We start from the raw sequence: 16200 nt of genomic DNA on the forward strand, positions 1-16200 counted from the left end.
TACTGCGCATGCTCCGTCGGGTAACTTACCCGACGTGCATTGCGCTAACTGACGTCGCTCCGACGTCATTTGCTTAGACGGTAACGTAAATGGCGTCCAGCGCCATTCACGGACATCTTACGCAAACGACGTAGAGTTTGAATTTTCGACGCGGGAACGACGGCCATACTTAATAGGGCTTAGTCAAATAGGACTCAGCCCTATTTTTACACGGCGTAACTCGGCGTAAACGACGTAGCATTAGAGCGACGGGCCCGTCGGAGCGTTCGTGGATCGCCGTAAGTGTTCATTTGCATATTCTACGCCGGCCGCAATGGCCTCGCCACCTAGCGGCCGGCCTAGAATTGCATCCTTAAGATCCGGCAGTGTAAGTCCCTTACACATGTCGGATCTTCTGTCTATCTCTTGGAAACTGATTCTGTGGATCAGTTCCATAGATAGAAACAGGGATACGACGGCGTATCAGTAGATACGCCGTCGTATCTCTTTTGAGGATATGGCCCAATAACCTGACGGGTCAATCCAAAAACGTTCTATTGTGTGCCACCTACTTTTGGAAATGCTAAGGGGCTGGCTGCTCTGCTGATCTTCTGGCTTCAATACTTTTCAGACCAAGAACAGGTGAAAAACATCAGAAAAAAGTCAGAATTTAGTGTTACTAAACCCACAAAGCATGCTTGGTATACTCACTGTGGAACCCAAGGGGTTAATCCTCCGCATTGTGAAAAATAGCTGTTTGATCCTGTCTTCTCTGATCCTCCCATTTTCCCACAGTCCCCAATCCATCTCCTGATAGAACAGAGACTTGGGGGCACGCTGCACATGCTCAGTTTGGTGTGTTTTTCCAGAGAGTTTTTTTTTTTTTTTTTTACTTGGGAGGGTGAATGTGATCAGCACAGGGCCAAATTAGCACTGTCCAGACAGAGGGTCTGATGTCATGCAGCCTCATAGGACAATCAGGGGAGAATGATAGTTCACTTAATTGTGCTTTTTTTCCTTTGTTTCGCCTGTATATATACAGTTGTATTCAAAATTATTCACCCCCCACTGAAATTGATTGTTTTGGCCAGTTTGACATTGATTTTGATCATTCAGTTATCCTGCTTACAATTTAATCAAAGAGGCACGTGTAGGTCAGACAAATATAACATTTATAATGAGATAACCACAAATGTCTTTTCTGTGCTCACATCATTATCAGTTTTATTCAACCCCCAAGTGACATTCAATCTTAGTACTTAGTACAACATCCTTTTACAGTTATAACAGCTTTTAAACGTGAAGCATAGCTTGACACAAGTGTCTTGCAGCGATCTACGGGTATCTTCGCCCATTCGTCATGGGCAAAAGCCTCCAGTTCAGTCACATTCTTAGGCTTGCGCACTGCAACTGCTTTCTTTAAGTCCCACCAGAGGTTCTGAATCAGATTTAAGTCTGGTGACTGCGATGGCCACTCCAAAATGTTCCAGCCTTTAATCTGCAACCATGCTCTAGTGGACTTGGAGGTATGCTTGGGATCATTGTCCTGTTGAAAGGTCTAACGTCTCCCAAGCCTCAGGTTTGTGACGGACTGCATCACATTGTCATCCAATATCTCCTGGTACTGAAGAGAATTCATGGTACCTTGCACACGCTGAAGCTTCCCTGTACCTGCTGAAGCAAAACAGCCCCAAAGCATGATTGACCCCCCGCCATGCTTCACAGTGGGCAAGGTGTTCTTTTCATCATAGGCCTTGTTCTTCCTCCTCCAAACATAGCGTTGATCCATGGGCCCAAACAGTTTCATCAGTCCACAGAACACAATCCCAAAACTTCTGTGGTTTGTCCACATGATTTTTGCATACTGCAGTCGACTCTTCTTATTCTTTGGAGACAGCAAGGGGGTGCGCCTGGGAGTTCTGGCATGGAGGCCTTCATTACGCAGTGTGCGCCGTATTGTCTGAGCAGAAACTTCAGTACCCACATCTGACAAATCTTTTCTCAGTTCCTCAGCAGTCACAAGGGGACTTTTCTCCACTCTACGCTTCAGGTAGCGCACAGCAGTCGAAGTCAGCATCTTCGTTCTGCCATGACCAGTTAGCGTTTCAACAGTGCCCTTTGCCTTGAACTTGCGAATGATGCTTCCTATGGTGTCTCTTGGTATGTTTAACATCTTTGCAATCTTCTTATAGCCATTGCCCTTCCTGTGAAGAGTAATCACCTCTTCTCTTGTCTTCCTGGACCATTCTCTTGACTTCACCATGTTTGTAACCACACCAGTAAATGTCTAGAAGGAGCTGAGTATCACAGTAATTTTAAAGCTGCCTAATTAATGCTTATTAGGCTTTATTGCTGCTCCCTGACATCCACAGGTGTTTTCAATACCTGATTGAATACACTTCAATGAACCTCTGTTCTTCAGAGTGGTAGTCTTTAAGGGGTTGAATAATTGTGTAAATGAAGAATTCACAAAATAAACATTTACTACTGTATTAGAAAACCGATTGATGTCATTTTAGTTGCATATGGTTCTTTAAGAAGTCCTTGTAGGATTTCATTCTGAATACAATTACAAATGTACACTAAATTCCCTAAAACCCTTTACAGCATTGGGGGGTTGAATAATTTTGAACACAACTGTATATATGTATATATATATATATAAATATATATATATATATATATATATATATATATATATATATATATATATATAAAAATATATATATATATATATATATATATATAAAAATATATATATATATATATATATATAATATTGTTATTTTTTATATATATATATATATATATATATATATTATATTGTTATTATATTTTATATATATATATATATATATATATATATATATATATATATATATATATATAATTGTTATTATATTATATTGTTATTATATAATTTATATATTTTTTTACGTCGTTTACATAAGGCTTTTTTCGGCATAACGTTACCCCTGGGTCTATGAGGCGTGCGGAATGTAAAGTATGGACATCGGGACAGCGTCAAATTTTTCCGTCGTTTGCGTTAAACGTTCGCGAATAGGGCTTTGCGTAATCTACGTTCATGTCGAAAGCATTGACTGTTTGCGACGTGATTTCGAGCATGCGCACTGGGATACCCCCACGGACGGCACAAGCGCCGTTAAAAAAAAAACGTCATTTACGTGGGGTCAAGTTGAATTAACATAAAACACGCCCACATGTTAGTCATTTGAATTGCGCGCCCCTACGCCGACACATTTACACTACGCCGCCGTAAATTAGGGCGCACATTCTTTCTGGATACGGAAAGTACGCTGTAAGTTACGGCGGCGTAGTGTATCTGAGATACGCTACGCCTGCCTTAAGATAGGCAGAGCTTTGTGGATCTGGCCCACAGTGTATATATACAGTATATACTGTATGCATATACATTTGTACTGTATATATATATATATTATGATTGCCAGTCCTACAGCTGGGTGTGTACATAATTACCATCCAGCCTATAAAGGACACATTTTCACCTCTGTGCTATCAGTGATGTAATATGTTTGTAGACCCAAATGTCACCAGTGCTGATTGTACACGACGGGAAAAAATGCACTTGCTCAGCAAAGCCAGCTCTGGGCTAAAATGCGAGCGTGAAAAACGCGGTTTATTTTTATAATAATGTTTACAGCTGTTTAATGACCCTGAAAGGGTTCCATACGCCTGAGCGCCGTGTCTCCAAACAGGAGTGTATTACTCTTATAACAACCTCCGTTAAACAGTTACAGGAACAAAAATCGCGCCCATCTATCACACGGGGGTTGCGGACACTATTAGCGTTTAATCACTTTTTTTTTATCACTAGCTTGCCTTTTCCTGGGTTTGTTTCTATGGGTGAAGCAATTGCTGGGGAGGCGTTCGGGCTTTGGAGAAAAATTGGGATAATCAAAGATTTCTTATTAATAATCAGATATTTAGAGATTGCTGTAGAAGGCCATAAATATAATTACAGAGGAATTTTTTAACAATTAAAGATTATTTTTTTTTTTAAATCAATTTACGGAAGGTGGAGATGATTTGTTTCTATATGGCTGGTCACTATATTTAATATGATCAGACTTTTAAGGAGGAGGGAGTTGCTCCAGCGTGCTGACACCCCCCCCCCCAAGGTGTGGCACCCCGGGTAGACCCCCTGCCCGACCGTTGGTATGCCACTGCTTGCAGGAGAGATTATATCGTGTGTATGCAATCATTGCTAGAATCATAAAGCTGCTAAGTACTGTACCTACACCATATGGACAAACGTTTCTGGACACCTAACCATCACATCTACACTCTTAGCTGGATTCAGGTAGGGCAGCGTAACTTTTGAGGCGGCGTAGCGTATCGTATTTACGCTACGCCGCCTTAAGTCAGAGAGGCAAGTGCTGTATTCACAAACCACTTGCCTCCTAAGTTACGGCGGCGTAGCGTAAATGGGCCGACGTAAGCGCACCTAATTCAAATTAGGAACAGGGGGGCGTGTTTTATGTAAATGACTAGTGACCCGACGTGATTGACGTTTTTTACGAACGGCGCATGCGCCGTCCATGTACATATCCCAGTGTGCATTGCTCCAAAGTACGCCGCAAGGACGTATTGGTTTCGACGTGAATGTAAATTACGTCCAGCTCCATTCACGGACGACTTACGCAAACAGCGTAAAATTTTGAAATTTCGACGCGGGAACGACGGCCATACTTAACATTGGCTAGGCCACCTAGGGGGCAGCTTTATCTTTACGCCGGCGTACCTCTTACGGAAACGGCGTATCTTTACTGCGACGGGCAAGCGTACGTTCGTGAATCGGCGTATCTAGTCATTTGCATATCCTACGCCGAACTCAACGGCCAGCGGAAATATTGCACCCTAAGATACGACAGCGCAGGCCGTCTTATCTTAGCTAGGTTTAAGTGTATCTCAGTTTGAGCATACACTTAAACATACGACGGCTTAGATTCCGAGTTACGACGGCATATCTACTGATACGCCGGCGTAACTCTTTGTGAATCCAGCTATATATAACTAAATGTATGTGGACAATTAACGATCACATCTAGGCTACATGGCCAAAGGTTTGTGGACATCTAACCCTCACATCTACACTTCATGGTCAAAAGTTTGTAGACACCTAAGTGTCACACCTACACTACATGGCCAAAGGTATGTGGACATCTGACCATCGCATTCACACTATATGGCCAAATGTATGTTGACACTTAACCATCACATCTAGGCTACATGGCCAAAGGTTTGTGGACATCTAACCCTCACATCTACACTTCATGGTCAAAAGTTTGTAGACACCTAAGTGTCACACCTTCACTTTGTGGCCAAAGGTATGTGGACATCTGACCATCGCATTCACACTATATGGCCAAATGTATGTTGACACTTAACCATCACATCTAGGCTACATGGAATAGAAATGGAATGGAATAGAAAAGGAAATACGAAAAAAAAGGAGTGGAAGGAAAGAATGAAGAGGAAAAGGAAAAGAAAGGAAGGAAGGGAAAAGGAAAGGAAGTGGAAAATAAAGGAAGGGAAGGGAGGAAATAAGAGGAAAAGAAAGGAAGGGAAAAGGAAAGGTAAGGAAGGGAATAGAAGGAAAGAAGGAAGGAAGAGGAAAGGGAAAGGTAAGGAGAAGAATAAGGAAAGGAATGGAAGGAAAAAAAGAAGAAAGGAAAAGGAAAAGAAAATAAGGGAAAAGGAAGAGGAAAATAAAGGAAGGGTAGGAAGGAAATAAGAGGAAAAGAAAGGAAGGGAAAAGGAAAGGTAAGGAAGGGAATAGAAGGAAAGAAGGAAGGAAGAGGAAAGGGAAAGGTAAGGAGAAGAATAAGGAAAGGAATGGAAGGAAAAAAAGAAGAAAGGAAGAGGAAAAGGAAAAGAAAAGAAGGGAAAAGGAAGAGGAAAATAAAGGAAGGGTAGGAAGGAAATAAGAGGAAGTGGAAATTAAAGGAAGGGAAAGGGAAAGGTTAGGAAAGGAATAGAAGGAAAGAAGGAAGGAAGAGGAAAAGGAAAGATAAGGAGAAGAATAAGGAAAGGAAAGTAATAGAATGGAAGGAAAAAAAAGAAGGAAGGAAAAGGAAAAGAAAGGAAGGGAAAAGGAAAGATAGAGGAAAATAAAGGAAGGGAGGTGGAATAGAAAATGAAAGAGGAAAGGAAAGGAATGGAAGGAAATGAGGAAATAATGAAGAGTAAAGGGAAAAGAAAGAAAGGGAACATGAAAGGAAGGGAAAAGGAAAGGTAAGGAATAGAAGGAAAGACGGAAGGAAGGAAGAGGACAAGGAAAGGTAAGGAGAAGAATAAGGAAAGAAATATAAGGAAAAAAAGAAGGAAGGAAGAGCAAAAGGAAAGGTAAGGAGAAGAATAAGGAAAGGAAAGGAATAGAAGGAAAAAAAGAAGGAAGGAAGTGGAAAAGGAAAATAAAGGAAGGGAAAAGGAAAGAAAGTGGAATGGAATAGAAAAGGAAAGAGGAGAGGAAAGGAATGGAAGGAAAGAAGCAAAGAATGAAGAGGAAAAGAAAGAAAGGGAAAAGGAAAGGAAAGAGGAAAGGAAGTTGTAAATGTTGCTTCCATTAAAGCCTATTCACACAGGCAACTAAACCGAGCCATTTGTTCGATGTCTCAGTAGTTTAATTCTGTTGCGGATTTGCAGGCTTGTTAACCCCCCTGTTGCCTTTTTTTTAGATATATGAAAAGAAACTTTGTGTTTTTTTTTTTGTCCCTAAACCAAAAATCTGTAATCCGTAAACACTTGGAAGGTCTTAAAATTCTTTGTGGGAGCGCTGTGGTCACTGTACCACCCCTTACGTCGCACAATCATTAACTCCGACCGTCTCCGCTCCCTAACTCCAGCCGCTTTCCACTTACCGGAGGTTTTTAATAACAATTTGCATTTCAGCGCGCCGACGTGCCCGTTCCCCCCCATAAAGTGCGCTTTTTTGGTTTTATTAATATTTTGAGGGTTAAATCCTAATCTTGAAGGTTCTGCAGATCTGCTAGTCCGTCTCCTTAAAATTTAATATACCTCGTTAATGCTTACTTGCAAACACTGAAGGATTTTTACGATTATAATCATGTGTTACAGCACCTAGTACTGTTTCTAAGCTGCATACTAATCAGCTTAATGAGATATTACTGCACTTTTTGTTGACTAAGGCAAAATCCTTTTTATTGTTGGGAAGCTTGTCCTTTTATTTTTATTCAAAACATTATCATGTTTTATTGTATGCCAGAGACGGTCTCCGAGCTCTGCAAATAACATGAAAAGTTTTATATTTCATTTTGTATATTAACTGCTGGAAGTGTGCATTAGCCGCCCAATCTGGACGCTTCGTTCTGCAGGAAAGTCCCGTATTTTTTATTTTTTTTTTGTCTTGACTTTCGAAGGTCAGTTTTTATTCTCGAAATCACCCAATGGGGGAGCTTTTTTCATATCTCATATTTTTGGTGCAGTTGTAGAACACATAAAGCCCTAATGCCTGACCGGTGGTCAGGGGGCCGCATCAGGCCCTCCAGTACTTATTGTGCGCCCCATTGGGGCCCCTACAGACGGTATTCAGAGAAGAAGTACGCCAGAGTATCTGCTGATACTCCGGCGTACTTTCAAATTTGCCGCATTGTATCTTTATTTGTAATTCACAAACAAAGAAACAACGGCATTTGGCTAAGATCCGACAGGCGTACGGCTTCGTACGCCTTCGGATCTTAGGATGCAATACTTCGGCGGTCGCTGGGTGGAGATCGCGTCGTTTTCCGCGTCGGGTATGCTAATTAGCTGTTTACAGCGATCCACGAAGGTACGCGCGTTCGTCGCATTCTCTTAGTCGGCTTTTCGCGTCGCAAAGTTACGGCTGCTATTTAGGTGGTCTAACAATAGACAGCCCATGTTAAAGTATGGCCGTCGTTCCCGCGTCGAATTTCATTTTTTATTTTTTTTTGCGTATGTCGTCCGGGAATACGAAAGTAAGTAACGCACGTCGCCGTTCAAAACATTACGTCGGGCGACGTCATTTCGCGCAAAGCACAGCGGGAAATTTCAAAACGGAGCATGCGCAGTACGTCCGGCGCAGGAACGCGCCTAATTTAAATGGTACACGCCCCATTTGAATCAGGCGGGCTTGCGCCAGACGGCTTTACGCTACGCCGCCGCAAGTTTACACGCAAGTGCTTTGTGAATCAAGCACTTAGGATGAAAACTTGTAACGTAAATGGGATACGTTACGCCGCAGCGCAGGTACATGAATCTGGCCCTCTGTGTTCTCCTTATCTAGATGCTTTGCCCCAATAAAGGATTAATATTCATTAGACTGAGCTGTTGGTTATTTATTTCACAATATCTTACTTTATTGTATTTTTTTCATCTGATCTTTTACATTGGACCAAGAAGATCCATTGCTGAGACAAATATTAAATGTGGCACATGAAATGTTTAGGAGGGCTGTAGGGAGAAGTGATTTGTAAAGAGGTTGAAGGTTAGCAGTCTCATGTAATGTTTCTCCAGCCTATGACTGTCTAATAAGCCCCAATTATCTAGCAACCATCCCTGTTGCATGTCTGCAGCCTCTGACCACCGCTTGTAGCATGCCCATAGTCTTTGGCCATGCCCTGTTGCATGTCTACAGTCTGTAATCTCCTGCGGCATGCCCACCTCCTGTTGTATTTTCTATAGCCTCTGACCGTCATCTCTTGCAGCGTGCTCATAGTCTTTGACCATCACCTGTTGCATGTCTGCAGTCTCTGACCATCATTTGTAGCATGCATATAGTCTTTAGCCATCTATTGTTTCATGTCTGCAGTCTCTGACCATCTCTTGTAGCATGCCCATAGTCTTTGACCATCTACTCTTATGCCCTGTACACACGATCGGGCTTTAGCCCGACCAAACTCACAATCGGAATTCCATTGGAGGAAAAGAGAACATGTTCTCTATGTAATCTCCGACAGGGCATACACACGGCCGGAATTTTCGATGGAAAAAGTCCGCCTGATTTTTCCTGAAATTCCGATCGTGTGTACGAGGCCTTACGTGTGTGCAGTCTCTGACCATCTCTTGTAGCATCCCAATAGCCTTTGACCATCTCCAGTTGCATGTCTACAGTCTCTGACCATCATTTGTAGCATGCAAAAAGTCTTTAACAATAGATTGTTTCAGGTCTGCAGTCTCTGACCATCTCTTGCAGCGTGCTCATAGTCTTTGACCATCTCATCTTGTATGTCTGCAGTATCTGACCATCATTTGTAGCATGCATCTCTCTAAACCATCTATTGTTTCATGTCTGCAGTCTCTGACCATCTCTTGTAGCATCCCAATAGCCTTTGACCATCTCCAGTTGCATGTCTGCAGTCTCTGACCATCATTTCTAGCATGCACATAGTCTTTAACCATCTATTGTTTAATGTCTGCAGTCTTTGACCATCTCTTGTAGCATGCTCAGAGTTTTGACCATCTTCTGTTGCATGTCTGCTGTCTCTGACCACCATTTGCAGCATGCATAGTCTTTAACCATCTACTCTTACATGTCTGCTGTCTCTGACCATCTCTTATAGCAATGCTATAGTCTTTGACCTTCACCTGTTGCATGTCTGCAGTCTCTGACCACCATTTGCAGCATGCCTAGTCTTTAAATATCTATTGTTACATGTCTGCAGTCTCTGACCATCTCTTGTAGCATCCCAATAGCCTTTAACCATCTCCAGTTGCATGTCTGCAGTCTCTGACCATCATTTCTAGCATGCCTAGTCTTTAACCATCTATTGTTTAATGTCTGCAGTCTTTGACCATCTCTTGTAGCATGCTCATAGTTTTGACCATCTTCTGTTGCATGTCTGCTGTCTCTGACCACCATTTTCAGCATGCATAGTCTTTAACCATCTACTCTTACATGTCTGCCGTCTCTGACCATCTCTTGTAGCATCCCTGACCATCTCCAGTTGTATGTCTGCAGCTTCTGACCATCTCTTGTAGCAAGCTCATAGTCTTTCATCCTCTCATATTGCATGTCTGCAGTCTCTGACCATCATTTGTAATATGCACATAGTCTTTGACCAACTACTGTATTGTTTCATGTCTGCAGTCTCTGACCATCTCTTGTAGCATCCCAATAGCCTTTGACCACCTCCAGTTGCATGTCTGCACTCTGTGACCATCTCTTGCAGCATACCCATAGTCTTTAACCATTTACCGTTGCATGTCTGCAGTCTCTGATAGCTTTCTATAGCTTGGAATCAGGGCCGGGACAAGGGGTGAGCAGGAGGGACGGCTGCCCTGGGTGCAATAGTTTACTGCAGAGATGGGGATGCCCTGACACTAACCCTAAGGCAAGCGGGGGGGGGGGGGGCTTTTTAGCATCTTTGCCATGGGCACTGAATGACCTTGTCCTGGGCACTGCTTGGAATTAACTAAATATTATGTGTGGCCCTTTGTTGATATCAGGGGCCTCAATATCAACGACTTAACGATCATAACTCTTTTTTTTTTTCTCATAAATTGCTTTTATTTCTTAAGAAAGTTTATTCTACCTTCTAAATAGCAAACCGCAAATGTCTCTGTACTCTCCTGTCCTCATGGACACCTCGCAGAACCCGATAATTAACATCCCTTAGAAGTTAGTGATATTATGAAAGGGCAATTACACACGGAAAGCCATCCCTTTATTTTTTTTTATTTTTTTAACTGAGTTTTATGTACATAGACTACAAAAATCAATAATATTGCAAGAAATAACAATAAACTTGCAATGAAAACTCATTTAAAATGTTTTAAAATACACTTTGTTGTCAAAAGTATTGGGACACCTCCCTTTAGACACACACATGAACTTTAATGCCATCCCAGTCTTAGTCCGTAGGGTTCAATAATGAGTTGGCTCCGCCCTTTGCAGCTATAACAGCTTTAACTCTTCTGGGAAGGCCGTCCACAAGGTTTAGGAGTGTGTCTATAAGAATGGTAGACCATTTTTCCGGAAGCGCATTGAGCAGAGCCTGTGCCTCTGCTCAGAACCTCCTGGAGTGTGTAGGGTGGGGGAGTGCAGGATTGGGGGGTGCAGTGTATGGAGTGTGTAGGGTAGAGGGAGTACAGGGCATGGAGTGTGTAGGGTGGGGGGTACAGGGCATCGAGTATGTAGGGTCAGGGTGGGGAGGGTGCGGGGTATGGAGTGTGTAGGGTGGGGGTGTGCAGGGTTGGGGGGGGTGCAGTGTATGAAGTGTGTAGGGTAGAGGGAGTGCAGGGCATGGAGTGTGTAGGGTGGGGGTGCAGGGCATAAGGTGTGTAGGGTGGGGGTGTGTAGGACATGGAGTATGTAGGGTATGGAGTGTGTAGGGCATGAAGTGTGTAGGGTGGGGTTGCAGGGCATGGAGTGTGTAGGGTGGGGGGTGCAGGGCATGGAGTGTGTAGGGTATGGAGTGTGTAGGGTGGGGGCGTAGGGTATGTAGTGTGTAGGGCGGGGGGTGCAGGGCATGGAGTCTGTAGGGTGGGGGTGAGCAGGGCATGAAGTGTGTAGGATGGGGGTGAGCAGGGCATGAAGTGTTTAGGGTGGGGGTGTGCAGGGTTTGGAGTGTGCAGGGTGGGAGTGTGCATGGTGGGGGGGGGGGGGTGTAGGGCATGGAGTGTGTAGGGTGGAGGTCTTCCCTTATTACTTACCTTCAAGTCCTGAATCTTCATTGTCAAAATTTAAAATGAGCTCTCCTTAAATTCCTATAACAATTCCACTGAAGACGAGTGTAGAATACAGGAATGCAGTGTTACGGGCTGTCTAGTGGATTCTGTGAACAGCTTATTTTAGGTGGCACCAAAAGTTTAGTTGAAAAGTTGTGCTGAACATGAGAGAAGAGCTCTTCACTGGTGTCCTTAAGTTTGTAAAACTCTACAGCTTTAATCTTAAAATCTTTTTTTGAGGAATTCATCTTTTAGTACTTTTTTTTTCAAGTTTAGTCATCTTATTATAACGATCTCTTTGCTTTTGCTGTTTGCAGGGATGGAGGAAGCTAGTTTGTGCCTTGGAGTTTCATCAGCTGTGCCTGACGTCGATACCCACCTCAACAACTCTTTGCTGAATGGCCAGTATTCAATGAGTCAGAAGCTACACCAGATCACGTCCCAGCTCAGCCATGCCTTCCCAGAGCTGCAGAACCGGCAGAAATCTGAAGACAAGCCCGTGACGCCCATTGATGAGAAAAGTCATGTGTCAATGACGAATCAACCCATCAACAACCAGATGGCTTTATTGGCCAACCAACTCAGTCGAGAAGTTGATAGCGGTCTTAACGGAAGAGTTGATTTGCAACAGTTTCTCAATGGACAGAACCTTGGGATCATGTCCCAGATGAGTGACATTGAGGACGACGCTAGGAAGAACCGGAAGTACCCGTGTCCACTTTGCGGCAAACGTTTCCGATTTAATAGCATATTGTCACTTCACATGCGTACTCACACTGGGGAAAAGCCTTTTAAGTGCCCCTATTGTGACCACCGGGCAGCCCAGAAGGGTAACTTGAAGATCCACCTACGCACTCACAAACTTGGAAATCTTGGCAAAGGCCGAGGGCGAGTCAGAGAAGAAAACCGTCTTTTGCATGAGCTGGAGGAAAGAGCAATATTACGGGACAAACAGATGAAAAGCAGCCTGCTTCAGCCCCGACTTGACGTGAAACCGCAACAACAGCACTTACAACAACCCCCCTTACCCAACTGTCACGTATCATTGCCAGCGAATCACAGCACTTCTGACATTTCCAGCAAAGTGCCATCTCCGAAACCCGCGGTTGTTCAAGAGGAGGCAGTTGCTCCCACCACGGGATTCAGATGCACGTTCTGCAAAGGTAAATTTAAAAAACGTGAGGAACTAGATAGGCATATCCGAATTTTGCACAAGCCTTACAAGTGCACTCTTTGTGATTTTGCTGCCTCTCAGGAGGAAGATTTAATTAGTCATGTAGAGAAGGCCCATATCACAGCAGAGTCTGTTCAAGGCCAAGGCTCCAGTAGCAACGGAGAGCAGCCAGCCAATGAATTCCGCTGCGAAGTTTGCGGTCAGGTCTTTAGCCAAGCTTGGTTCTTGAAGGGCCACATGAGGAAGCACAAGGATTCATTTGAGCATTGCTGCCAGATATGCGGAAGGCGCTTCAAAGAGCCTTGGTTTTTGAAAAACCACATGAAGGTCCATCTAAACAAATTGTCTGTCAAGAACAAATCCCCCACTGAAGCAGAGGTTCCAGGCTCCATTAATAGTATTTCGCAGGAGACTCACACCAATCTTTACTCCAGATATATATCCTGCTTACAAAGTGGCTTCATGCCTGCCGATAAAGCAAATTTGAGTGAACATGGCCATGTTTATAACAAATCTGAATTGAAAGAGAAGGAAGTCCTTGGTAAACTGCTGTCACCAATCACGGGCTTGGCTCATAACATGTCTGAAAGTGATAGGCATTCTTTGCTTGGCTCCCTCAACTTGGTGCCTCCTCTAAAATCCAGTTGCATAGAACGGTTGCAGGCCGCAGCCAAAGCAGCTGAGATGGATCCAGTCAACAGCTACCAAGCTTGGCAACTTATGGCAAGAGGAATGGCGATGGAGCACAGCTTCTTGTCTAAAGAACAGCAGATACAACGTAACCATGAAGACAGTTTAGCCGGTCCCGGGGTTCTGTTTGATAAAGAAAAGAGAGAGTATGTCATTGTTGGACCGGATGGCTCCAAGCAAAAAATGCCAACTGATTTTGTTCACAGTTCGAAAATGTGTAATCAGAGAGATGTGCCATCTAAGCTTGACCTCCTTGAAAGTACGAGAGATTTCCTGTCCCATGGCATAAACAAGGGGCTAGAATACAACCTGCAAGGACATGGAGCAGTGAATGATAAACCAACTGAATGTCCAGATTGTGGTAGGGTCTTTAGAACCTACCACCAAGTTGTGGTGCACTCGAGAGTCCACAAACGAGACAGGAAGGCAGAAGAAGAGGCGCTTCACATGAGCCTGGAGGAGAGGCGAGGGTCAGGGAGCGACCAGGAATCTCAGTCTATGAGCCGGTCCACCACACCGGGGTCTTCAAACATCACGGAAGAGAGTGGAAACGGTGGTGCCCTGTCCCAAGCTGGAAGTGCGCAGGAAGACAGTCCTCATCCATCATCCCCTTCATCTTCAGGTATGAAGCAATGCTTATCTCTGTAATGATATAGATGTATATGTACAGATTGGCTTTAATTACCCTTCCCTTGAAGCATGCACTTACCTTATCCTTATATGTACAGGTTAGAGGTCAATCATAATTGTGTACAGTTCTCTTGTTCGAGACTTATCTTCTGGTTGGCCTGGGCCACATTTCTCTCTTTTTCTTTTTTTTTTTTAATAGACCAGGAAACTGGTGCTTTGCCCATGTAGGTCAATCAACAGGTTGGCTTTAATTATCCTTCCCTTGAAGCATGCACTTACCTTTTCCTTATATGTACAGGTTAGAGGTCAACCCTAATTATGTACAGTTTTCTTGCTGGAGGCTTATCTTCTGGTTGGTCTGGGGCACATTTCTCTTTGTTTTTTATTAGACCAGGAAACTGATGATTTGCCCATGCAAGTCAAAGCAACAGGTTGGCTTTAATTACCCTTCCCTTGACGCATGCACTTACCGTACATTTACCTTATATGTACAGATTAGAGGTCAACCCTAATTATGTACAGTCAGTTCTCTCAATGGGAACTTATGTTCTGTTTTGTCTGGGGCACATTTTTAGTAGACCAGGAAACTAGTGCTTTGCCCATGCAGGTCAATCAACAGGTTGGCTTTAATTACCCTTCCCTTGAAGCATGCACTTACCTTTTCCTTATATGTACAGGTTAGAAGTCAACCTTAATTATGCACAGATCTCTCATTGAGGGCTTATCTTCTGGTTGGACTGGACACATTTCTCTTCTTTTTTTTTTGACCAGGAAACTGGTGCTTTGCCCATGCAAGTCAAAGCAACAGGTTGGCTTTAATTACCCTTCCCTTAAAGCATGCACTTACCTTTTCCTTATATGTACAGGTTAGAGGTCAAGCCTAATTATGTACAGTCAGTTCTCTCAATGGGAACTTATCTTCTGTTTGGTCTGGGGCACATTTTTAGTAGACCAGGAAACTAGTGCTTTGCCCATGTAGGTCAATCAACATGTTGGCTTTAATTACCCTTCCCTTGAAGCATGCACTTACCTTTTCCTTATATGTACAGGTTAAAAGTCAACCTTAATTATGCACAGATCTCTCATTGAGGGCTTATCTTCTGGTTGGACTGGGGCACATTTCTCTTCTTTTTTTTTTTCCGACCAGGAAACTGGTGCTTTGCCCATGCAAGTCAAAGCAACAGGTTGGCTTTAATTACCCTTCCCTTAAAGCATGCACTTACCTTTTCCTTATATGTACAGGTTAGAGGTAAACTCTAATTATGTACAGTCAGTTCTCTCAATGGGAATTTATCTTCTGTTTGGTCCGGGGCACATTTTTAGTAGACCATGAAACTAGTGCTTTGTCCATGCAGGTCAAAGCAACAGGTTGGCTTTAATTGCCCTTTCCCAGAAGTATGAACTTACCCCCCCCCCCCCCTTGACCCCCTTACCCGTTGCTTTGCCAGTTTCCAGGAGCAAAAAAGATTCCCAATATATCAGAATAAGGATGAAAATATGACTCACTCTCCATCCTCTTGCTGGTCCTTGGCCGTTGACCCAACTATACTACATGGGGAAACAGTCCTCAGCTCTGTGGAAGTGGAAGTGAACCCTCCTATCGTTTTCAACCAATGAAGCTACCATCTTGGCCTCTGTTTAATCTACAACTGCCATGATGCTGCACATGTGATCAGTTATGACACCAGCCATTGGATGGTTTGACAGTTTGGTTGAGACTGAGAGCATTGTTACATTATACAATCCTGCACTCTATAACCAAATCCTATATATTTATATGTGTGTGTGTATATATATATATATATATATATATATATATGTATATATATATATATTTTTTTTATAATTTCCAGAAACCCTATACTATTTATTTAAAATATATATATATAATTTTTTTTTGTTACATGATACAATCCTGCACTCTATAACCAAATGATATACATTTATATGTATGTATATATATATATATATATATATATATATATATATATATATATATATATATTAATAATTTCCAGAGACCCTATACTGTTTATTTA

The 16200-nt window shown here is 42.9% G+C and overlaps 1 protein-coding gene across 2 annotated transcripts in view; it reads left to right on the plus strand.

Moving 5' to 3' along the window:
- The first annotated feature begins 11954 nt into the window (after nucleotides 1-11954).
- The window catches only part of ZNF536 (zinc finger protein 536), a 137933-nt gene continuing 133687 nt past the window's right edge, over nucleotides 11955-16200 (plus strand). For both annotated transcript variants that reach the window (XM_040329493.1, XM_040329494.1), the window contains exon 1: nucleotides 11955-14153. In XM_040329493.1, the coding sequence (XP_040185427.1) occupies nucleotides 11987-14153 (2167 nt within the window). In that variant the 5' untranslated portion in view covers nucleotides 11955-11986. The remainder of the gene's footprint in view (nucleotides 14154-16200) is intronic.

This window comes from Rana temporaria, chromosome 11 (assembly GCF_905171775.1).
Source record: "Rana temporaria chromosome 11, aRanTem1.1, whole genome shotgun sequence".
In the NCBI taxonomy this organism is placed as follows: domain Eukaryota; kingdom Metazoa; phylum Chordata; class Amphibia; order Anura; family Ranidae; genus Rana; species Rana temporaria.